Source organism: Cnephaeus nilssonii (assembly GCF_951640355.1).
Source record: "Cnephaeus nilssonii genome assembly, chromosome: 6".
Taxonomy (NCBI): Eukaryota; Metazoa; Chordata; class Mammalia; order Chiroptera; family Vespertilionidae; genus Cnephaeus; species Cnephaeus nilssonii.
This window is the reverse complement of record NC_137077.1, coordinates 47791384-47815331: the sequence shown is the minus strand read 5'-3', so window position 1 is coordinate 47815331 and position 23948 is coordinate 47791384. Positions and strand designations below refer to the sequence as shown.

The window sequence follows — 23948 nt, the reverse complement described above, 5'->3', positions numbered from 1 at the left end:
TTCTCCCTGTAATGAGGTCAAGTGGCTGGTCCTGGGTGGGGTGGGGGGTGGGGGGGAGGAAGAATCGCCTCCAATGACCCAGAGCAGCCTTTTTCTGACCCCAAAGGGAGCTTTGGTCAAGGAAGACAAAAAAGACAGATGCAGAGTGGGCACAATTACAGAAATGTTCCTGGTACTCGGTCCATCTCTGAGGGAGAGGAGGGCAGGAAGGGGCTGGAGACTCGGGTGCACAGTGGGTGCTTGGCGCAGTGTGGTACAGATACATATCAACGCCCTGAAAGCATGCAGGCATCAGAGAGCACGCAGAAGGGGCTCAAGGCGTGATTCTTAAGTTAGCCATGCAGCAGGTTGGAGAGGAAGGAGAGAATGGATGGTCTGGGTGGCGGGAAGAAAGAAAGGAGAGAACAACCAGCGTGCACTCAGGTCAGGAGCGTTTAAGAGGCCGGACCAGGAAGGGGCCAGACCCCAGCCTAGCTCCTTCTGTCTGCACCTTGGGGTTCTCAGGGCTCTCCTTTGCTCTGACTACCAACTAAAAGAGGTAAAAAGAGGAGCGGGCCAGGCCCCTTCTTCATTCTAGCCCCAGGAAGCAGAAATGGTGAAGTGATTTCAATAATGAGTGATAATGGTATGAGGAACCACAGTGCACACAGCATCTTCACATGCACCATCTCACTTAATCCCAGTTAATCTCGTTTGAGAGCCGACGCACTGGCCTGGAAATGTAGAAGCCCAGGCTCTAGACACAAACCTGCCTCTGCCTGGGCAAGTCATGTCCCTCCTCTGGTCCTGGGAGTGCTAGGCTACTCTCTCCACAGTAACTGTCCTGTGGTGGGGCTGGAGGGAGGGAGCACTGGGAATGAGGAGGAGGGACGGAGAGGGGAAGAGCTGCTGCTGGGGGAGGGGGGCCTGTGGTGGGATGGGTGATGGAGGGGTGTTGCCTGGTGCCTGTGGTTTCATGCCTACGCGCCTTCCTTGCTCAGCCAGCCACAGGGTGTGCTGGGTGAGAGGGCTCACTTGCGAAATGGAGTGTCTCCTTTCAAGAAGTGTCTAGTTGCAAATTTCTCCCTCTTCCAAGACAAAAGCCAGGGGCCCACAAAGAACTTTTGTTTTCTCTGTCACAGTGGGAGGCTAATCTCTAGGTCTAGAGCCCCCTGGAGGTGGGGGCACATGCACACATGTTGGTCACATGCATACACACACACACACACACACACACACACACACACACACACCTGCTTCCTCCCTTGGAGAGATCCTTCCTCAGGGCAGAAGGAGGTCCTTGGCCACCCACTTTTCCTTTTTTCCAGAGGTCAGTTGTGGGGGAGCCATTCTCTGGTTGACTCCTTTCCGCCTCTAGCAATGGGTCCTGACAAGTCTTAGCCCAGCGTTGAGCTTGGGGAAATTTCCCAGGAGGGGCAGGGTAGGGAATTCAGGTGCTTGCCTCAGCCCTCTCCAAGTGGCCTCCAGACCCTCCCTTCTCCAGGGAGCACTCTTAGAGCGCCTGGGGGGGGGGGGGGGCGGGACCCCTGGCAAGGACTCATCCAGCAGAGGAAGTGGAGTTATTGCAGTAAGGGAGGAAGGGGTCAAAGGGAAGGTGAGAGAGAGGTCACCACCACAGGCACACTTGCTCACACTCAGGAGCATGCACAACCCTACACCTGGGGGCAGAGACGCATTCGGGAATGAACACACTTGCACACTAGCTAAACCCCATTCCCAGACCCCCATGATGGGGTCTACACACTCTCCCCCCAACCCCACCCACTACTGGAGACAGGCTCTCCAGAATCCTCCTCCGCCCGCTCACCCCCCTCCTTTCCCAGCGCGGTCCCCACGTCCCCAGCTCCCTGCAAGGGGCCAGAGAGAGTCCACTGCTCTCCAGCCTGCAGCCTCTAGACGGTCGGCCAGGCTCACCACCACCCCGCACCCCGGGAGTCGTGCAGGCCCTGGAAGCAGCTACTCTGCCCTGGGGGCCAACGTTGGACCCGGGACGGGGCGGGTGGGCTGGCAGGGGTGGCGGTGCCTCGGAGCCCCGGCAGGACCTGGGCCGCAGGAGCTGGGGCCGGCCGGCGGGCGGGCGGGGCGCCTAGGCCTTGCTGCCGCGCGGGAGGCTCTGCGGCGAGTGCAGCTCCACCGACTGCCGCCGCCGCACCTCGCGCTCCTCCCAGTCGGTGTCGGGCTCCAGCCCCTTCAGCACGGCCAGGCGCTCCGACAGGCTCTTGGAGGACGGGAACAGGACGTAGTTGTAGAGGAGGGAGCCCAGGATGGCGCCGACCAGGGGTCCGATCCAGAAGACCTGCGGGGCGAGCGGAGGGCGCTGGGGGCGGGGCGCGGGGCGCGGGGCGCTGGGGGCGGGGAGCGGGGCCTGCTCCTCTCCCGCCGCGGGTGCGGAGGGGCCTCACGCGGGTGTAAAGTGCGTGTCCTGTGATTAGAAATGACCACGCGGGCTGTGGGGGGAGACCTCGGAGTTGGGGTTCAGGGTGCGGATTCCCCAGCGGACTGCCTGCGTGAACCTGGACACCTTATTCACCCCCTCGGTGCCTCAGTTTCCTTTCATTATAACACCGCCCGGGGTTGTGAAAACTAAAGGAGTTAATATAGAATAAGGCCTGGCACACACTAAGCACCAGATAAGCGCCAAATAAAAATGCGTGTTCGCCAGCATAACTATTACCCTTGATCAAGACCGAAGGCACCGGGGGACCTGTTCACACCAGTGACCTCACCTAACCCTTCCCGAAGGCAGTGAGGCCAGGGCGCCATGGTCCGCACTTACAGACGGGGAAACCGAGTCTTTCAGCATCACACCTGCAGGGTGGGCCCCAGGGACCCGGGGGAAGGCGTGCAGCACCCCTCCCCGATCTGTTCCAGCCCTGGCTGAGCGGGCCCTGGAAGGTTTCTGGGGAGGGAGGAAGGGCGGGAGGGTTCTGCCATTACCCAGTGGTCATCAAATTTGCCGGTGACAACAGCCGGAGCCAGGGAGCGGGCAGGATTCATGGAGCAGCCCGTGTAGTGGATCTGCAGTGGGAGGCAGGGGAAAGGGAGAGAAAAGAGGGGAGGCCTGGGGGGGAGTCCTGTGCCCCTCTCCAGACCTTGAGCTCAACCTAAAGGGAGTCCACCCCCCGGGCAATTAAGTTCATGTTATGTTTACTGGGCTCTATTCCTTTGTGGCTGGAGTGAGATCTGTGCTTGGGTATCTGGCAGTCAGACCCTCTGGGGTGTGTCTGTCCTTCGTGGGAGTCTGTATCTGCCCCTCTGGGGTCTTTGTCTGCCATTTGGGGGGATTCTGTGTCTCTGTCTCTAGAGTGGTCTCTGGGTGTGTTTCTTTGGGGGAAAGTCTGTGTATACAGTGAGGCTGAGGCCATGACCTACCCCAAGGAGGTGGCCCAGGGCCACGGAGAAGCCGATGGACAGGGCGGGGGTGCCCAGGTTGTCTCCACGACGCTCATCGGTAGAGGCGAAGATGCAGAGCACCAGCTGCAGCGTCAGGAAGAGCTCCACAGTGACGGCCTGGCCACCTGTCGTGTTGTTGCTGAGCTGAGGACAGAGAGGGGGGAACAGTGAGCATGCTCCCTGCACTGGCTCCATCGTCCTGTCAAGACTCCAGAGCGGCTTGTGGGCTGGCTGGGAGCCAGAACACCTGGGCTCACCAGCCACCTTAGTCCAAACTACTGATGGCTTCTTCCTGGGCCCGTGGCCCGCAGGCAGAGGGATGGACTCAAAGACTGCCCGTGAGTCCCCGGTCAGAGGTAGGAAAAATGACTCCATAGCCCATGAGATTTGGGGGCTGGGATTGTGTGCCTACAATGTGAGCGGAAAAGGACGCGGAATCCAGAATTTCTGTTTCTTTTCTTTTTTTTCTTTTTTTTAATGTTTTTATTGATTTCAGAGAGGAAGGGAGAGGGAGAGCGAGATAGAAACATCAATGATGAGAGAGAATCATTGATTGGCTGCCTCCAGTACGCCTCTCACCCGGGACCAAGCCCACAACAACCCGGGCAAGTGCTGTGACCAGGAATTGAACCATGACCTCTTGGTTCATAGATCAATGCTCAACCACTGAGCCATATCGGACAGGCCAAAATTTCTGTTTCTTGAAGAGCAAGAAGATAAAAGGTTTTGAAAACAGCAGGAAGTTGAGGCCAGGTAACAGGAAGGCCTTCCTCTCTCCCTAGGCCATAAGATACTGGTGTAACCAGAGGCCTATGGTCAGAGGGCTCCCAGGGGCAGGGACTAGTGTCTGGGGATAGTCCTAGTGTGCCCCTTAACCGCCCCCCCCCCCAAGTCTAGCATACGACTCTTTCCTCTAACCTTTGACTGTTCCCTTTGACTTTGCCTGTTTCCCATTGTATTTCAGGCCTCAGTTTTGCCCTGTGATTTGCTCTCTGCACATACCATGGAAGTTGAGGTGAGGGTGCTGGAGTCCTGCATTGTGATGCCTCCATACCCATGTGGGATGCCTGTGACCCCATCAGACCCTGCCTTGGGCAATGAGAGAACTTGAGGCCAAGCAAAGAGGTAATTTCATAACTGGACCACACCCAGAACTGGATTTCTCTCTGGGTTTTGTCATTCTGTGCCCTACACCCTGCCCTTTGGGGCTGGGCACTGAACCAGGCAGACCTGTGACAGCTCTCACCTCCCATGCCCCTTCTTCAGGCCTTGAAACCCGACCCCTGGATCCTAGCCATTGGGCTGTCACTGTTGGGTCTCCTAGAGCCTATTCTCAATCCCCTGTGACCCAATGTCAAAGCCTGTAGTGGGGGACAGTGAAAGGCACTTTAAAGGCAGACGCTTTGGAGGCCTCGGACTTACCATGGGCCCCTATTTACTTCAGCCTCAGTTTGTCCTTCTGTAAAATGGGGATAACAAAATTCGGGAGGACTGTGTGAGGCCTGGAATCGACAGTGGCAGAGCCCCAGCCCCATTCCTGCTGGTAAATGGCTGCTCTAAGGGAGACGGTGTGGACATGGGTTTGGTGTCAGATGGCTCTGGGTCCATTTCCAGGTACTGACACTTACTGGTTCTGTGACTTGAATCAGTTGAATGCTGAGCCTCAATTTACCACTCACGGTAGAGGATCACAGAATTCACCTTACAGCATTATACCAAGAATGCAATGAAATCTGGCCTGGCACAGAGCAGGCGCACATCCATGGAAACTCCCTGGTGGCCAGGCTAGCCTTTCTAGGGACCTCTAGCCTCGGGGTAAGTCAGCGCCACGGCTGCCTCCCTCCAGCCAGGCGGGGTTCTCCTCAGTTCCTCAAGGCAGTGATAACCTTGGGGGAGACCTCCCAGACCCTCCCATTCTGAGGCTCCAGTCAACTGTGACATGATGGAGGAGCAGGACTGAGAGTCCCCCTGTCCCCTTAGCAGTCCCGTCGCCCTGCGATTAGAGGAGATTCCTCAGTCACATTCTGAGACTTTCTTGGCCCTGTTCTCAGGAAGTTGCTCTTTCAGTCTAAGTAAACCTCCCCTTGCTGCCAACTAAACCAATTTTGTCCTCAATGGAAATGGTCACATGCCTCAGTCTGTCCCCTGCCATGGCCATCCCAGCCTTTTCTCAGCCCTGAGCCCCCAGCCCCATCACATTGTCCACTCGGAAGGTAGCTCACGGGCTCCAGGTTCTGGAGAGACAGCGCCCCTCTGCTGCCCCCTGGTTCTGGTACTTTCTCTGGTATTGACACTCTGTAGAACTTTAGGCTTGTATTTCCCCTCTCTGAGCCTCAGTTTCCTTGTTTGCAAAACAAGACTTAGGTGATGGCTCAGGTTGGAAGATCGTGGGTTTTGCAGCCAAGCCTGGGTCTGAAGCCTGGCCGTGGCACTTGCCCTCTCTGAGCCTCAGTTCCATATTCTTTTTTTTTTTTTTTAATATATTTTATTGATTTTTTACAGAGAGGAAGGGAGAGGGACAGAGAGCTAGAAACATCGATGAGAGAGAAACATCGACCAGCTGCCTCCTGCACACCCCCTACCGGGGATGTGCCCGCAACCAAGGTACATGACCTTGACCGGAATCGAACCTGGGACCTTTCAGTCCGCAGGCCGAGGCTCTATCCACTGAGCCGAACCGGTTTCGGCTGTTCCATATTCTTAAGGAAGGACGTACCCGTCCCTACTGTGCAGCGCTGTTGCGAGGTGTCCGTGCGAGGCTCGTGAGGAGCCCCCCGCAGGAGGCCGGTACACGCTGAAGAAAAGGTGGGTCCTTCTCCCCTCAGAAGCCCCACGGGATTCACTCTGAGGTTCCTCCCAGCCCGGAAAGCACTTCTACTTTGGGTCCCTGTCCTCCACTGAGTCCTAGCCCAGGCCTTCCTCCACGAGGGAGGGCAGAAGGTACCAGCCGCGCCGGGGGTATCGTATCGGCTTCAGCGCTGGCCTGTTGCTCCTTCCACCTGGTTCTCCTGTGGGAGCTGTGTTCCTGGTTCCGGCACCTCTGCTCCCCCTCGCGCCCCCCTCACCCTCCCCCCCCCCCCCCCCGCAGCCTCTCTCCCTCTGTCTCTCTCCGCACCCAGACCTGTTCCCTCCATCCCATCTGCCCCTGGGGAGGAGGTGCAGCTCGGGCTACTCACCGCATTGATGGCCAGGTCCCCGCGGATGTCTTCTGGTGTGATCTGGTGCAGCAGAGCGGCTCCTGCCACGGCCCCCAGCAGCTGGGCAGCCACGTAGAAGGCCGCCCGGAGGAAGGAGACGTGGCAGCCCACCAGGCAGGCCACAGTCACGGCAGGGTTGATGTGGGCCCCGCTGACGTGGCCCAGCGCCTGCACCAGGGTGCCGATAGCCAGGCCAAAGGCCATGGCGATCTGCAGCCCCGAGGGCAGGGCCTGCGGCCAGTTGAGGGCCGAGCCCAGGCCGAAGAAGACGAAGAGGAGAGTGGCCAGGAACTCTGCAAACACGGCCCTGGAGAAGGCTATGGACCGGAGTTCCCACATGCTGCCGAGCTTTCCGTGGGCTGGCCCAGCTGTCTCGGGGCAGGAGGCTTGGGTCTCCCTCTCTCCCTCTCTCCCTCTCTCCCGCTCTCTCTCTCTCTCCCTCTCTCTCTCAGGGTTTCTGGGGAGGCTGGGTCATGGGCATTTACAGGGTCCTTCCATCCAGCATTTGGACACGTGGGGCGGAGGTGGAGTTTAGACTAATACTTCCTCACCCCTATGGCTTCCCCTGCCCCCACTCCCCACCCCTGCCCACCACATGCCTATCACCCCATCTTGGCCTTCACAGCTGACTAATGTTCCCCATTAATGAGCTCCAGATAAGGGCTGACGTCCCCTGGTTTTCCGTGTTTGTCCCCTCAGTTAACCCCAGGGCTGTTGCCCCAGGGCCTCCCCGGCCCCCATAGGCCCTGTAGGAGATTTGGGGGGATTCTGTAGGAGATTTGCCAAAACCCCTCTCTCTGACTCAAACTGTTGGCCAAGGCAGGGGCAATGCTTCACCCAAAACTGACCAGGGGAGAGGATGTCAGTGCTACCCCTTCTAGTGACTGGCAAGTTCTTCCTGCTGTCTGACCTCGTTATTTCTTCTTTAAGGGGATGGAAAACAACTGGTTGGCTGTACGCGGACCTTCCGAGACACAAAGGTTTTGTGTCCCTTCTGTGCTTGCTTTCTTGCAGCCAAGCACCGTAAGTCATTAAGCTTCACCCCCTCCCTGGAACCCCAGCCAAATAGCAAAATAGCAGCTCCCACGGCCTGGAGGCAGGGGGCGGTCCAGGGGCAGTGGGACCCTGGCCCTGGGTGACGGAGTGAACCTGGGGTTGACAGGCAGCTGCGGGCTTCCATTCCAGCACCCGCCTTGTCCCTCTTTGTGAACCCCTTCTCATCCAGCTCTGTAAAAAGAGGACAATAATGACCTCATCGGATTGGGGTTTGGATTAAATAAAATAATATACATACGGTGCTCAAAGCAGTGCCTGGCCCACAGTAAGCCATCAATTAATACCAGCTATTATTAATAGTATTACTTATACTCCGAGGAGAATAAGTCTCCCCAAACTCACATGTTAGGGTTCCAGAAGCTGGGACAGAATCTGGGTACCCCCTGGAGCTCAGAGCCACACGGGGCTCTGGGGAGGACATTTCTGAGAGGCAGTGAGCTGTGCAGGCTTATGGAGGCCGCAGCGCTCGGTAGGCGGCTCTCCAGCCTGGGTGCCCACGCAACCCAGCACCGGGCAATGCCGCTTCCTGCCATCAATGCTGCTCCCGCCCAGGGTCTAGGAAGCATTTGGGTCTGGGAAGTCCCCCCTGCCCCCCCTGCCCCCCCCCTGCCTGACACCCTGCTCTTCCCAATCCCCCCAGCCCTGTTCCCTTTCCTGGGGATGAAAAAGCGGGGTCAGTCTTGGAGTGTGGTCAGGAGGACTAGCTTTGGGGCCCTGCTCTGCCTCCTGACCAGCAGTCCCAGTCGCAGGCCCAGGAATGGAAGTCTGGGCGGGTGGGAGACTGTAGAGTAGAAGCCCTTGTATTGTATCACATGGGGTCATTGAGGTCCAGGGAGGGCGAGTGACTCATCTGAGGTGGCCCAGCAAGTTGGTGGCTGAGCTGGGACCGGAGCCTAACCTGGGGAGCCTTCTGCCACACCCTGCCCTGCCCGTCACTCCGAGCCTCAGTTTCCTTGTTCAGAAAATGGGAGCAATGCGGCCCACCCCACAGTTGTTTTGAGGATGGAGCAAGACAATGAATGGGAAATATTTGCAATTGAGAATGCACCACCCAAATATATAGAGGGACTAGTGAACCCTACTAGCGAGGAGGCGGAGGGAGAGAAGGAGGAGGGGAAGGAAGAAAGAAGAAAATGACCGCCCCCCAAAAAAAATCAGGAATTCTCATGGGGCTTGTCCTCTGGTGTATTTCCAGGGCCTAGAATGGTGCCTGACACACAGGTGGGTGCTCAACTGTGTCCTGAATGAAGATACCCCCCTCCGCCCCTGCCTCCTGCTGAGACAGGCTGCGATGAATCCAGCTGGGCTGAGGACTGGGTGGACGCGAGCTCCATACTCCCCACGTCCACTGCCCACTCTGAGTCCAGCACCCAGTAGTTTTCCAGTATCTCCAGGTAAAGCTCCCCCCTCCCTTGACCTGCCGGCCCCCCTCTCCTTTTCCAGGGCACAGCTCTTACTTGGCACCCTGCTTCTCTGCTCTCAGCCATCCCTTCCCAACCTCAGGCATTCCTCCTGCTCAAGGAAGAGATTCAGAGGGAGGGACAGATGGTGACTTGCCCTCATCCTTGCCTGGGCCCAAGGCTGGGAGGAGGGGAGGGTGCCCGTCTTGCCCGGGGCCTTATCATTGCCTTTGAGCCAGGGAGACAGAAGGTGTTCCCGTCAAGCCACGGGTTCGAGCCCTGCGTCCTGGCAGGCAGTGGAGCACCCCAAGGGGAGGGCTACCTTTTGTCTCCAGTGACCACTATGCGGTGTCTTTGTGACGTCCAGGATGCCATCAATTGTAGGATGCCTGCTAACGCGGTATGGCCGAAATGCTCTTTGGGAGATGGTGGTGGTCATGGTTGCACAACAGTGTGGCTGTACTTAATCCCATGGAGCTGTGCACTTAAACATGGGGAGGATGGAACTTTGTAGCAATGAAAAATAATTTTAGAAAGCGAGTAAAGGAACATGACCTGAAAAGGCTTTTTTTAAACCCATTTTTATTTGGTGTATTTATTGGAAGAAATCTTTTTTTTTAATTTATACCTGCGTTTTTAAGTCAAAATCTCTCTTGTGCATGCATAAAAGAGGAAATTATAGGCAAAAGAAATTGGCTGAAATTCACTTGAGCCTTGAACAACAGGGTTTGAACTGCACGAGTCCACTTATATATGGGTATTTTTTTTTTTAAAATGCTGTAAATGTATTTTCTCTTCCATGTGATTTTCTTAATAACATTCTCTTTTCTCTAACTTCCTTTATTGTAAGGATATAGTATATAATACATATAACATACAAAATATGTGTTAACTGACTGATTATGTTATTAGTAAGGCTATTTGTTGTTAATAGTAGGCTATTTGTCGTTAAGTTTCGGGGGAGCAAAAAGTTGTGGATTTTGACTGCACAGGGGGTTGGCACCCCTAATCCTCGTGTTATTCAAGCGTCCACTGTCGCCCTAGATCTCCTTCACAGTCAGAGTCCACATTTCCTAAGCCCTGCGTGGATCCCGCGCCCCCGAGTGTTTCTCTCAGCGTCCTCTGTGTGTCGGGAGTGTCTTTAGGCGCCGTTTCTACGAGACTGTCCACTGCTGTTTCCAGAATTCCTCTCCACGCCTCGGCTACTCCTTCTGTAAACTTGATCGCATGTGTTTTCCTGCTTCACATGTGGCTGGCCATCATGTTGCCCTTTTCTCAGTAATAAAACATACCACAGCCCCGTCTACTTGTGAGGCCGTTCCTGTCTTAGGTTTCATAAAACACTTGGCTGTTGTTTTGCAAAGAAACATGGAACCGCTCTTCAATGGTAACTATGTGCTTCACTAATATTACATTCTTGCTGCGCTCCTGTTTCCGTCTTTGTGTACACAATAACGCGGTGTTTAACTGCGAAACCACAGTGTAACCTCCTTGAAGACATTTAAATAGCAATTAGGTTGAACGGATGTAGGCCTGAGAGGCGGGGAACTTACCTGACCAAGTTTAAGTACGCACAGGTGGCGGCAACCACTCCCAGAAGCTCTGACACAACACGATTGAGAGAGACGTTAACATGAGGAAAAAGAGTACACCTTAGAGAGGATGAGATGTAGCAGTTATGATATTAGCATGCACTTCGCGCTCGCTCGGCCGTGCCCTGCTCTCCACATTCTACATGTATTAACTCTCTTACTCTTCACAGCAGTCCTGTGAGCTAAACATCCCATTTTTTAGAAATGAGGAAAATGAGGCAGAGAGGGGTTCAGTAACTTTCCGGAGGCCACACAGCTGTAAGTGGGGAGGCAGAATTAGAACCCCAGAAGTCTGGCTTCAAGAGGACTTTTGGATTGTGACAGTGAATCACCACCTCACCTTCAGAAATAATCGAGATGGAAAAGAAGTGAGAAAGAATGCTAAAGGACACACACACACACACACACACACACACACACACACACACACACGGATGATTTGGGTGATGTTTGCTGGTGACCTGAAGGAGGGGGCTGAGCCCCCGGAAAAGTGGGGGCAGAAAGAGGGTGTCTGCGGGGAGCTGTGCCAGTGAGGATGCCACATGTGGGAGCAGGACGGAATTCAGGGCCCATGCCGTCTGACCGCTGGTGTGCGGTGTTTCCTGCTCTGAGCTGAGCTGCAAATGCCCTCCATTCTCCCCACAAGGTCAGAAAAAGTGGGTCACCCATCACAGCCTGGAGGCTGGACCACTGGGGAATGAGGGAGAAGGGACGGGGCCGTCCACAGTCCGGTGAAGTGGGACGTTGTGGAGAGCAGACCCAGCCAGCAGCTGGCGGGAGGGGTGGGAGGCTGGGGCTCGGGCCCCTCAGGAAGCCTGGGAATGTTGCAGGGTGTCGGATCCATGCAGTTCTGGGACACAGTGCAAGCCCTTGGATGTCTTGTCAGGTGGCCAATAAAATACAGGATGCCCAGGTAATTTGAATTTCAGATAAATAATAAAATGTTTAGCATAAGTAATTCCAAGCCCTATGTGGGACATACGTATACTGAAAAATTATTTGTTATTTGAAATGGAACTGGGTGCCCTGCATTTTTATCTGGCAGCCCTGTTCTATGTGGAAGCAAAGGAGGAACCCAGAGTGCTGAAGGCCTGGGGACATCTGGGTCTCAACCTAAATCCTCACAGGACTTTTGGGGATGCGTTGTTTTCGCTCCATTTCAACAGGAGGAAACTGAGGCACAGAGAGGTTATAAAGGTTTCCCAAGACACAGGGCTGGTTAGTATGAATGTAAGCTATGAATACAGGTCTGTCTGCTCCAGAAATTCATGCTCCCCCCCTCCTCCCAGGGACTGGCTGACTTCGTCCTCTAAACGCAGCTCAAGGACAGGCAGTTCTGACCGTGGAGGCCCAGGGGGAGGAGGGGAGGTTGAAGGTCCAGGCTCCTGGAGGGACACAAAGACAGCTTCATGCCATCTCCTCCTACCCACGGGGTGGGGCGCAGGCCTAAAGAAGATGGGAGCTCACCTAACCTCACGTAGCTCCCGACTGCCCACAGGTCAGCGCAGGCCTTGGGCTTGGCGTGTCCGCCTTCCACCCCTTCCCCTCTGGGCTCTGATGTGTGTTGTTTTCTCAGCCTGGTATATGTGTCACCATCATTTTCTCGTGACTAATTCTTCCTCCAACTCCAGGCCAGTGACTATCAAACATTTTTGATCAAGACCTGCAAGAGGAAATACATTTAATATCCTAATTCATAACATTATCTGGATAGAATGATAGAGATCAAGATATAACTAAAACTAACATTTCACAAATCAGTATTTCCTAAAGGTGATGTTTGAAATTCCTCTATTCCGTTGCCCTAAAAGACTTTTTCAGGTCACAACTATTAAGTCTATTTCATGACTCACGAATGGGTTGCCACTCACAGTTTGAAAAACACCACTTTCAATCCTGGCTTAAAAATGGCCTTTTCTCCTTATTGCTCCCAGAGGACTAAGACACGAAGCAGTTTAAATTTTAAAGTTGTTTTCTTACTGGAGAGGCCTTCCTGCAGCCTCCATATCACACCCTCCCAGCAGCACCACCAGCGGTGCCTCGACCTTTTGTCTCCCTCAGAGGCTGATAATTATCTCCTCGGCGTCTCGCTCCTCCTCTGGGCTGTGCACAGAGGGCAGGGCCGTTTCTGGGTTTGCTCACCATGGCACCTCCACCCCGTGCCTCGCACAGGGTCTGGCACACCAAGGTGCTCGATAAATGTTTGTCAAGTGAATAAATGAACAAAACCGCCAGCTCGTGTCCCCCCAAGCCTGCCTGCACCCTGCCCTGCGAGCTCCAGGCTGCAGCCACAGGGCATCAGGCCTCAGGGACCTGGCTCAGGAGAGAAGCTGATGTTCAGAGCTTGGGCAGAGAGAGGGAGTGTGTATTTGTGCATTGGTGGGCGAGGAGGGGTCAGGGACACTTTGTCTTCATTTGAAAGGATTAGGTGTGAGTAAGCGGGTGGGGGCGGGGCCACCTTTCTAACAGCCCTGCCTTGTGGATAGAGAGCTCCCTGTTGCCCGGAGGGGTCCAAAAAAGGCTGTGCAAGCAGCGGGGAAGCTGTGGCAAGAGTCTGTGCACAGGGGGAGGGTTGGACACGTTGACGAATGGGGTCCCATAGAGCTCTGCACATGGAGAAGCCCCGGCTGCAGGTCAAGAAAGCCTCCTTACAGAGGGCAACTGGGAGCCATTGTGGAATCTGGCAGGAGAGGAGACCAGCTGGCAGGAAGAGGCTGCAGGAGGGCAGACTGCTCCCCGCTTAACTGAGCGCCTTCCAGCCCCCGGCTTCCTCCCTCGTCACATCTGGGGGAGGAGGACCAGCCTGGGGGCCCCGAAGAGCTGAGGGTGACTTGGTGGCCCCCTTGGCTTCCACCCACCCTGGAAACAGGCCTGGAGGGCAGAGAGGAAAGTGTTTGCCAGCCGGCCCAGGAGAGCTGGGGACTCCGCCGTAGAGGGAGAGAGAGGAGTGTGAACACCAGGGCCAGGCCAACCCAGGTCCTACCAGAGAAGGGGTGGCAACGAACTGGAGGGTTGTGAGCAGCGCCCCACCACCTTGCTCACAAAGGTCACCTAAACCTGTTTGACTCCCCACTTAGGACAGTTGCAGCTGAACTGCCCCGGCTCCCCAGCCTTTGCCTCCGGCATCTGTGGGCTCCAGCAACAGGGGGGCCTGCAGGACCCCTTTCAGACTGCGCAGGGTCCCTCTCTCCTCCCCATGCCACACACTCACCTTCCTCCCACCCTGGAGCCCCCTCCTGCCCTCCCAGGCCTCTGTCCCTGTCAGCCTCAGGCTTCTTCCTGCCTGTGCTTTGTGTGAGGCACCGAGCTAGGCTCCTGTCCTTTCTCCCCCCGGCATTTCAACTCCGTGGTGAAGTGGGTACCAAACAACCCCGTTTTATGGAGTAGGGTAAGGAGGCTAAAGCACCTTAATCTGGCCACCTCCTCTTGCCCTCTATGCCACAGCACCCTGCCTCACCTCCGTAATAGCATGGATCATGCTGTCCTGGGTGATTTGTTTAAGCTCTGAGGACAGGAACTGTATTGAATTCAACGTTGTAGTCCCAAAACTTAACACGTGATTGGCATGGAGTAGGTGCTTAAACAAAAGAGTTTGTAGAATGAACTGTTTGCCCAAGGTTCAACAGCTAAGAAGTACCTAAGCCATAATTCACACTCAGATCTTCCTGGATCCCTTGCCCTAACCGGTTTGGCTCTGTGGATAGAGCGCCGGCCTGCGGACTGAAAGGTCCTAGGTTCGATTCCGGTCAAGGGCATGTACCTTGCTTGCAGGCACATCCCCAGTAGGGGGTGTGCAGGAGGCAGCTGATTGATGTTTCTAACTCTCTATCCCTCTCCCTTCCTCTCTGTAAAAAAATCAATAAAATATATTTAAAAAAAAAAAAAGATCTTCCTGGATCCCAATCGAGCCCCACAGCCTTCACCCGCCTCCAGGCAGCCTTCCCTGACTTACTCAGAATCCTGGGTGTTTAGGTGCGTTCCTATCCCCCCTCTCCTTGAAAATGGGGCCTGGGACAGTGTCTCAGCCTGGCTCTGATCCCCAGCCAGCTCTGCCCCCAGAACCCAGGAGGAGCTCTGTGGAACGTGAATGCCCAGGCCAGGGATGGAGGGCCCAGGAGGTGAAGGCCTCAGTCAAACCAATGGTGTCTTCCTGCCTGAGCGCCCAGCCACCTGCCTCCTGACCCCTGCTCACTCAACCGTGATTCCGCCTGGGCCGGGGCCTGCCAGCTTCCCGTGAGAGCCGGCCCAGGCCTTGGTATTCTCTGGGGTGGGTCCAGGTGGGGCACCTGATCCTCTGCTCATTTTGCTGCAATTCAATATCAGCCTCCAATTTGCACGCTCTGCTGCCATCGTCCCTCCTCCCTCCGGCCTCTGCTGGGGGAAGGGAGAACACAGCACTCTCCACAGCGCTTCGAGGGCCCCTGGGAATCCCTCGGGCGGACTTCACCCCAGGCCTCGGTGTGGAGGGACTGCTGTGCCCACCAAGGGAGCAAGACCTGCATGTCCAGAGGGTTGGGGCAGACCTTGATGCCACCTCTTAGGCTTCCTGGCTGTGGAATCCAAAGCCACTCGGGCTCTCCAAGCTTCCGGGTGAACAAATGTAAGAGGACCTGCCCATGGCGAGTGTTCAGAAACGTGAGTCCAGGCTTCCCCAAGGGCTGAGGGCCCGTGGCTCTGGGAAACCCTTGCTTCTCTAACCACCCCCATTCTGGCTGGAATGGCGGCCATTCTCTCTGGTTCCACCTGCTGGATGTCTGTTTTCTTGGGATTTTTTAGGGCACTTGAAATAGTTCATTGTATTTTTCTATTCATGCAACAAATAGTTATTGAGCACCAGCTGTGTGCCAAGTACTGCTCTAGGCCTTTAGCTACGTCAGGGAACAAAACTGACCAAGCTCCCTGGCCTGGCGGGCTGACGTGTGGGCAGTTTATTCAGTCTGTGGGGAAGTTTGTTAAATGACCCTTCTCAGCCTGGTCTCCTCCACTTTAAATAACCGGAATGAAAAGAAATGGTAAATTGTAGAAAGTAGTGTTTACTCGCAGTTGTCATCTTTACCCCCATCTTATCACCGCAGCTTGAAGTTATGTATGTCACACGAATGCAACAGAAAGTGTGTGCTGTTCCTCAAAAAGTTAAACACGGAGCTACGCGACCCTGCAATTCTACTCCTAGGTGTGTATCCAAAGAGCTGAAATCAGGTGTTCAAACAAAAGCTTGTACACACATGCTCACAGCAGCACTCTTCACAATAGACAGAAGGTGGAGACAACCCAAGTGTCCATCAACTGATGAATGGATAAACAAAATGCAGTATGTCCATACAATGGAATAGGATTCAGCCTTAAAAAGGAATGAAGTACTGATACCTGCTATAACATCGCTACACCTCAAAAACATGCTGAGTGAAACAACTCAGTCACAAAAGGCCACAAGTTGTGTGATTTCATTTATCTGAAATGTCCAGAATGGGCAAATCCATCGAGACAGAAAGTGGAGGAGTGGTTGCCAAGGGTTGGGGAAAGAGGAATGGGGAGTGACTGCTTAATGGGCACAGGGTTTCCTTTTGGGGTGTGAAATGTTCTGGAACTGGATAGTGGTAGTGGTTGCACAACATTGTGATTTTACTAAATGCCACGGAGTTAACGCGCTTTGAGATGGGTGAAGGGGTGAATTTTGTGTTCTCTTCCTTTAAAATTTTAAAAAGTGTGAGTTGTGTGGTCCTACCCGCACTGGACTTCCTGTCTCATGTATTTCTTCTGCTTCCCTCAGGGCCTTTGCACATGCTGGTCCTTCTATCTGGGATGCTTGTCTCTCCTCTCTTCTCTCACTTAAAACATCATGGGTGTTTGGATCTCAGCTTAACCGTCACTTTCTCAGAGAGGACCAAGCCTCCCTATTACATGCTCAAGTGCCATGTGCCATTCCAGTGGAGTACATGTCTTGGTTATAATTACAACATGTATATGATGACTGCCTCCCCTTCTAAATTATAAGCTCCTGGAAAGAAAGGGGAGCCTGTATATTTTTTTCATCCCTGAAGTACCCCTAGCGTCTACCTCAGTGCCTGGCATAGGCACTCCATAAATATTTATTGTGTGCATAAATTAATAATCCCTAAGGGAATTCTAATAGATTCACTACCTCCACCAGCCCCATCCCACATGGTTTCCCTGTCACTGCTGCTGCTGCCATCGAGTCTTCAGAGCTGCCACGACTCCTCATCATAATTGCCACTAACAGGTCCGCATAAAGCCAACAGGAGCTAGAGATGGCCTGAGGAGGAACAGCCAAATTCCCAGGCAGTGTAGGTGGTGAGACAGAGTTGGACAATAGGGAGGCGTTGAGGGCAGTGGTTGGTATTAGGATGAGAGAAGTCGAGTGCCAAGTGGGGCAACGGCCTGAGTTGGAATTGTGAACGAGAGTCAAGTCAATGCTGCCCAGGATGGCCTTTCTAAGGAATGCTTGTTGAACGAATACCTGAAAGAAGAACATGCCAAGAATGCGCAGGGTAAGTGCCTGGCGCCTAACAAGCATGATGATGGATTCCGGGGATACTAAAGAGAAGCCTCGGTGAGTGGTGGGGGGTGGGATGTGGAAAATCGAGGAAGGGGGCGTACAGAATGACTCTGGTGTGTAGTTGGGCCCTGCTGCCCTTTACTGAGATGGGGTGCACTGGAGGAGGAGCAGGTTGGGGGAGGAATGCCGAGATGAGCTCTGATGTTCGGATGTTGAGGTGCTTCTGGCTGGGTCAGAGCAGGTTCTGGGGAGTTGCAGAAGCCAGAAACAGACGATGGGAGGTGAGGACAGGGGGTTTCAATGATCATGGGAGGTGCTGAGGAAGAATGTGTTGGGAACAGGGGCGTGACGGAGGAGAACAGGTGGTGCTCCATGTCCAAGAAAGAGAGAGGAGCTGGGGTCCAGACCCCAGGTTGGTCCCAGTCAGGAGGAGAGCGAGCCGTGGTAAGAAGGAAGAAAGGTGGGATATGGATGATATGAAAATGTGAAGGAATCTGAGGGAATGTCCCTCTTACGGCTCCTGTTTTCTTTGTGAAGAAGGAGCAAGATCAGCTGCCCAGAGAGACTGGAGAGCTGGGGGCTGAGGGCACGGGGGAGGGTTTGAAAGAGCGGCAGTGAAGCACCGAGAGGGAGCCAGCCGGAGCGGGGGAAGAGCCTGCTGAGGGAAGAGGCCAGGATTCCAGTGGCTGCTGCTCTCTATGGGTGGGTGCAGCAGCCCAGGTGGAAACCAGGGTGGCGGCGGCTCCATCAGGGGTGCTGGGTGGGTACAAGGGGAAACTGGGCGGGGTGGCAGGCAGGGAAGACTGTGCAGGCCAGAGGGCCTTGGGGTGTGGGGAAAAGGGGGCTGGAGGTCTGGGTGAGTGAGACTCCAGGACCGACAGATGGGAGCCAGGAAGTCAGAATCAGAAGCACAGAGGGATGTGTCCATCGAGTAGAATGTTTCATTCAAGCTTTAAGAAGATCAGATGTTTTAGGAAAGACAAGCTCCAGGGTGTGGCCATGGGAGGGAGACTAAAATGGAGATGGGAAGGCCTTTGGAATTGAGAATGTTAATGAACAGAGCAGATGAGGGCCATCACCACCCCGGAGGAGAGGTGGGCTTCCAGGGCACTGAGGAGGGAGGGAGGGGGGTTAACAGAGACGCTGAAGAAATCGGAAGGCTTGTCAGAGGGCACTGGGAAGACTGGGGAGGGAAAGAGGGAACAGGAAGCAGAGGACAAAAAGCAGGGAAGAGCTGGACGGCCACACAAACTCACAGCTCAGATGGGGAAGGCCGGACAAGGTTTCCCAAACAATCCCCTCTGCGGCCTCTCAGCAGGGGTCAGCATACTGGGGTGCAACTCTGAGGAATCCAGTCCCATGGACACTCTCTTCATTCAGGCTTCAGTATCTCCTGCTGAGGTCCCCAGAGCAGCCGACTGATCCACAACCTGACTCCAGGGACCCCTCTCTCCAGACCTGCCTAGTCCCCAGAGTAACCACATCTCAGCGGACAACTCCTCAGACTCAGACACCGCCCCCTGCTCCCGCTCTCCCAACCCCCTCTCTCCCGCCCGCAGGATGGACCCTTGACCCCCTGGTCTCTCCAGCCACCTCTTTCTACACAGGCCACTTGCACTTCCCTGAATTGTCTGTTCTCTCATGCCTCCGGGCTGTGCACAGGTGGTTCTTCTCCCTGAAAGGGCTTCTCCACCCTCCTGCTGGCTCCTGGCCCTGATCTACTCTTCCTTCGGGAAGCCTTCCCTCATGACCCAAGATGGCCCTTCCTGGGCGTTCCTAGAGCACTAGGACTGTCCTTGTCCCAGGCTGACAGCACCGCCATGTCTGCTCCGGCCTGCCTCCCCTGCACGGATGGTGTAGAGCTGGGTTTGGGGTCTCCAGCACCTGGTCCAGGGCCAGGCCCATCGTTGACACTCACTAAAAGTGTGTGAATGAATGAGCTAGTTGGTTGAATCGGGCTGGGTTGAGCTGCTGGTGGTCTAATTAGTTCAGAGGAACAGTGTCTTGTTCCTTTTCAATGACCTTTCTGGGCAGTTGTTCTGGGGGAGAAAGACAAAGTGCTGGGACCGGAAGCACCTGGAAGGCTTTCCATAACGCAGTTGCCCACCTTCTCGGAGGCCATATTGTCTGAGTTAGGCAAGGGTGAGGATGGGGAGGGGGTGACACCTTCACTTTGAGAAAGCTCCCGGGGGGAATGCTGACCCTCCCCATCCCCATCCCTCAGAAGCCACTGCTGAAGGCTGAGTTCCAGGTCATCTCTGAGGTGATAACAACCACCCCTGGAGCTCAAACATCTGAAACCAATGCGCTCGACCTCCCCACGGCACTGCCTTCACCAGGACCACCTTCATGATCCAAACCTCCACCAGCTACCATCGCAGGTGTTCACCACCATCGCCTTCCTCGCCTGGTCCCTCATCCCACAGCCACCTCAGCCACACCCTCAGCACAGCTGGGTCTCAGGGAAGTCGCTCCTGCTGAAGCCCACCTCCCTCTCCCACCAGCGGCCTAGCCATGTCACGAGAGTCACACTTTTGCAACCACTACCCATGGGCAGGCTGTGCCCTGGCTGGGGTCCTTGTCCTTGAGATTCATCTTTGCCCCAGAATTCAATGTCCTTAATTATTGCCATACCTGAGAAGCACGTGCGTGTGTGTGTGTGTGTGTGTGTGTGTGTGTGTATGTGTGTGTGTGTGTTTCTGAGAGAGCCCATAACTTTCATCGGATTCTCACAGGATCTTTAAGCCTCTGGGTATGTGCCCCTACTTCATCCCTTAGAAAACTCTTAAAATGTCAAAATGCAATTCAGACACAACTGGTATTAGACACTTCTTCACCCCCACGTCATAGCCTTTCTAAGTTCTATGTCTTTACAGTTTTCCATGGTCTGTCTTCTCCACAACGTCAGCTCCGTGGGGGCAGGGATCACAACTCTTCACCCTTATTTTCTAGAGCTGCCCCGGCCATAGCTCATGCTTGTACGGGGTTTCCTATAACCAGACAAGCACTTCTTTACCACGAGGTGACACCTCAGGCCACACCTCTCAGTTCCCACTGTGCCTCACTGTACAAAAGCCCAGAGCTTACCTTGAAGACAGTGGAAATGGATCATCTACACTGACCATCCAACTACCTGCTCCAGGCATGTTCACATGTCCAACCAAGGCTTCTAGATGTCTATATCGAGTTCCAGGCTCTCAGCAGACTCATTGCACACTTCCCCCATCTCCCACTGGTTGCACCCCTCTGCCCTCCCCAACTCATCATTCCAGAGGATTCCCAGTTACTTCATTCCTCTAGAATGGATGCCCTGCACAAGCTCATACTGCCCAGAATACCACATGGAGACTGTCCCAGATGCAACGCCCCTGCCCCAGAACACCTTGTTCCATACAGCTCTGCCTACACTCCATGTCCATGCTTGAGTCCCCTTTGCCAAGAAGTTCTCTTTGACCAAATCCATTCCCTCCCTCCCTGCCCCCAGCAGCAAGCACAATTCCTGTCCTCAAGCAGACTTCATCCCATCCTTGGGTCATAGACAGAAATGGGGTCGGGGCTGGAAAGTAGAGAGCTCGTAGGGGTGCAAAGAGGGAACACTGGCCTCCTCTCCCAGGATGGTGAGGACTGCCTGGAGTTGCAATTATCACAGTGCTCTAGGAATTCAAGTGCCATCAGCAGGTTCCAAGTAGCCTCATGAAGCAATAGGAGACAGCCCTGGGCCTCCAGGATTTGTCCAGCAGGGCTGGGCAGGGCTCTGCTCCCTCAAGGTAAAGGGCACAAAGTGGGGTTGGGGGCTGAGGTCAGGTTGAGAAGGGAGAGGTCTATATTTCACAACTCTTCGGTCAATTCCAGGGGGAGCAGACAACCCTCAGACTCTTGGCTTACCAGAGCTGGAAAGAAAGTTAGTGATTGCCTGTCTGTCGGTGGTTCTGGGCTTGGGGCTGCATGAAGGCTGGAATGGGGGTTCTCAAGCTGTTTGTTATGATTCATTGGGTGCACCGGGCTCTGAGCATTTCCCTGACATGAGGCTGCAATCGAGTAACTCAGCCATAAAGAGCCTCTGCTTTTCCTGGAATTCTATCAACCCAGGGTGGCACTGCTCGCTATCTGCAGCAGATCTGAGTCGGCTTCATACATCTTCCGTTAACAAGAAATGGGGAAACAAATTAATCATTACTTACATGCAGTCTGCTCAGTCGGCAACATTTTTCAAAGCATGACCTCCATGGCAGCGGTGGGGGTGGGAATAGATAACAGAAGGTGCCGGAGCTGGTGAAAAGGTAGGAAACGATTAACCACTCCAACCCTGCAGAGAATGCAGCTGAGGTCCAGAGAGGCAAAGAGATTTTTCAAGGTTACACAGCAAACTGTGAACAGATATAAAACTTGAACACAAGCGTCCGACTCCTAGACCAGAGCACTTTCCACGAGGCCACCTGCCCTCCCCACCTTCCCGGGGACCTCAGAGACGCTCATTTTACATTTGTGGGTCCCTAATCTTCATGGGACCCAGTCTTTTTTTATTTAAATTTTTATTGATTGATTAATTTTAGAGAAAAAGAGAGAGAGAAACGTAGACTTGTTGTTCCACTTATGTATGCATCCATTATGTTGGTTCTTGTATGTGCCCTGACCAGAGATCGAACCTGCAACCCTGGCGGATTGGGACAAGGCTCCAACCGAGCTATCCAGCCAGGCCGAGAGCCAGTCTTTCAAACACCCTCTCGTTTTCTCTCTTGAGTCTTTGACCAACTATTTGTTCAAGGGTAAGTGCCAAGAGAGTCCGTACTATATCATTCTATTTTTATGAAGTACAAAACCAGATAAAATTGATCTATGCTGTCACAAGCCAGGACAGCAGTTGCCCTTGAGGGAGGTGGGGATTGGGAGGGGGACGAGAAGAGTTCTTGAGTGCTGGTCACATTCTGTCTCTTGATCTGGGTTCTGGCTACACGGGTGTGTTTAGTTGGTGACAATGTCTCAGGCCGTATGTTTGTAATACGTCCTAATGTATGTTTGTAATACTCCAATTAAAAGATTTTAAAGGTACATGATTTATAAATACTTATCATTGATTGATGAAAGCACACTGAGAATGTTTCTAAGAAATGTTTTAAATATTGGACAAAGCTGCACCCCAGTCAGTGGCCTGCAGTGCTGTGGAGGTTCTCCCTGCCCCCACCACTTGGCTGGTCAGTCAAAGGACCCATTGGGGGTAGGAGCTTCATCATGACCCATGACCTCTGGCCAGTTCACACCCAGCCTCCTGGGATTAGTACCACAGTTTGCAGTGAATAAGGACCCTGAGGGGATGCCCAGCCTGGTGGCAAAGATAGGGCCTGTCCCGATGGGAAGGAAAGCAAAGAATGGCAGACATTAAATGCCCTCTTGAGAAAAGGACAGCTAGAACCCATGGCCTGGTGGGGCTTGATCTGTGGGCTGACCCAGGCAGACACAATGACATCATCTTCCAGATAGTATCTGAGTGGCCCTCGTGGGAGAAGGATGCATCTGTGCACCTGGGAACATGTCTTTGCTCTCGGTGGTCCATCTGCCTGGAACACTGTGCCCTCCCCTCGTCTCTCCCTGGCAACATCCTAGGTAGGCTCCTAGGCTGGGCTCAAAGGTCTCATGTGGCCTGATACCTCCCTGCCTCCCAGGCAGAATTACTCCTGCCCTCCAGCTCTGGGCCCACTGTTCGACCTTGCACTTGGCCCCAGACTCAGAAGAGTGGTGTGTGTGCTGTCTCCATGCCTGGACTGAGGGCAAGAACTCAAACCCCAGCTCTCCCTGGATTATTTTATGGACAAATATGTGCATGGAGCTCTGGGATTGGAGTTAATTCCTCTAAACAACAAAAAATCATTAGCAGATTAATTAAGAGCCCTGTTTAGAGTGCTAATTCAAAGGCTAATAATCTTTTCATTTAAGCAAGGTCTGATGCTTTGATACGACCTGTCTGTCATTGTGTTACAGTATTGATTGCAGCTGGGCCCTGGCTGTGGAATTGTCTGAGTATGCAATTCACACATAATTCCTCCAATAACTCAGGCACATTTTTTCCTTCTTACTGACAAGCGTTATAATGGCTATAATAAGCTAAGGAAACCTCAGATGAAACAAAACATGACTACACTTGTCTATAGAGGTATAGCCATGAATTTCATGAATGCATTTCCTAAGATTTTTTTTTTGTGTGTGGATGTTTGCCCAGGTTTTGATCAGAATATGACCTATATGATTGACTTAATAGCATTCATTTATTGATTTATTCATCCAGCATGTATATCAGCCCTATCATAATACTAGACTCTATGCCAGAAGCCCTGGGAAATACTTTCAAGTAAATAAGACATGATCCCTGCCTTCAAAGAGTTTGTCTTTGAGATTGGTGATCCCAGCAACCCCAGGAGAATACAAGATGCTATAAGAGAAGTACTAACAAGACTGTCAGAGGAAGGCAGATCCTGAATGGAGAGTCTGAGGAAGTTCCCTGGAGGAGGTAGCATTTGGGTGATAATGAATTGAAAATGTAGGATTTTGTTCATAGTAATATGTATTTTTCCTTCTATAAGAGTAATCCATGCTTCAGAATGGCCAAAACAAATCTTACCTTATAATAGAGAAACATGCAAATTGACCGCACCTCCGCTATGCCCACGATTGGGCCGGCAGGAGGCTGGGGGCGGGACTCTGGGTGGCATATCCGCCATTGAGAAGTTCAAGATGGCGGTACCAAGTGGGCCCATGCCGCCGCTCCCGGGGGTGCCTGGGGCGATCGGCACCCCGGGGG

At 53.7% G+C, this 23948-nt stretch overlaps 1 protein-coding gene across 2 annotated transcripts in view; it reads right to left on the bottom strand.

Moving 5' to 3' along the window:
- The window catches only part of AQP2 (aquaporin 2), a 52612-nt gene continuing 28664 nt past the window's right edge, over nucleotides 1–23948 (bottom strand). Inside the window, exons 2-5 of one of the 2 annotated variants that reach the window (XM_079774330.1) lie at nucleotides 6570–7003; nucleotides 3373–3537; nucleotides 2938–3018; nucleotides 1–2296 (exon numbers count right to left, since the gene is read on the bottom strand). In XM_079774330.1, coding sequence (XP_079630456.1) covers nucleotides 2087–2296; nucleotides 2938–3018; nucleotides 3373–3537; nucleotides 6570–6929 — 816 coding nt within the window. In that variant the 5' untranslated portion in view covers nucleotides 6930–7003 and the 3' untranslated portion in view covers nucleotides 1–2086. Of the gene's footprint in view, nucleotides 2297–2937; nucleotides 3019–3372; nucleotides 3538–6569; nucleotides 7106–23948 lie in introns of those variants that run through there. The other variant, XM_079774329.1, reaches the window with a different exon arrangement.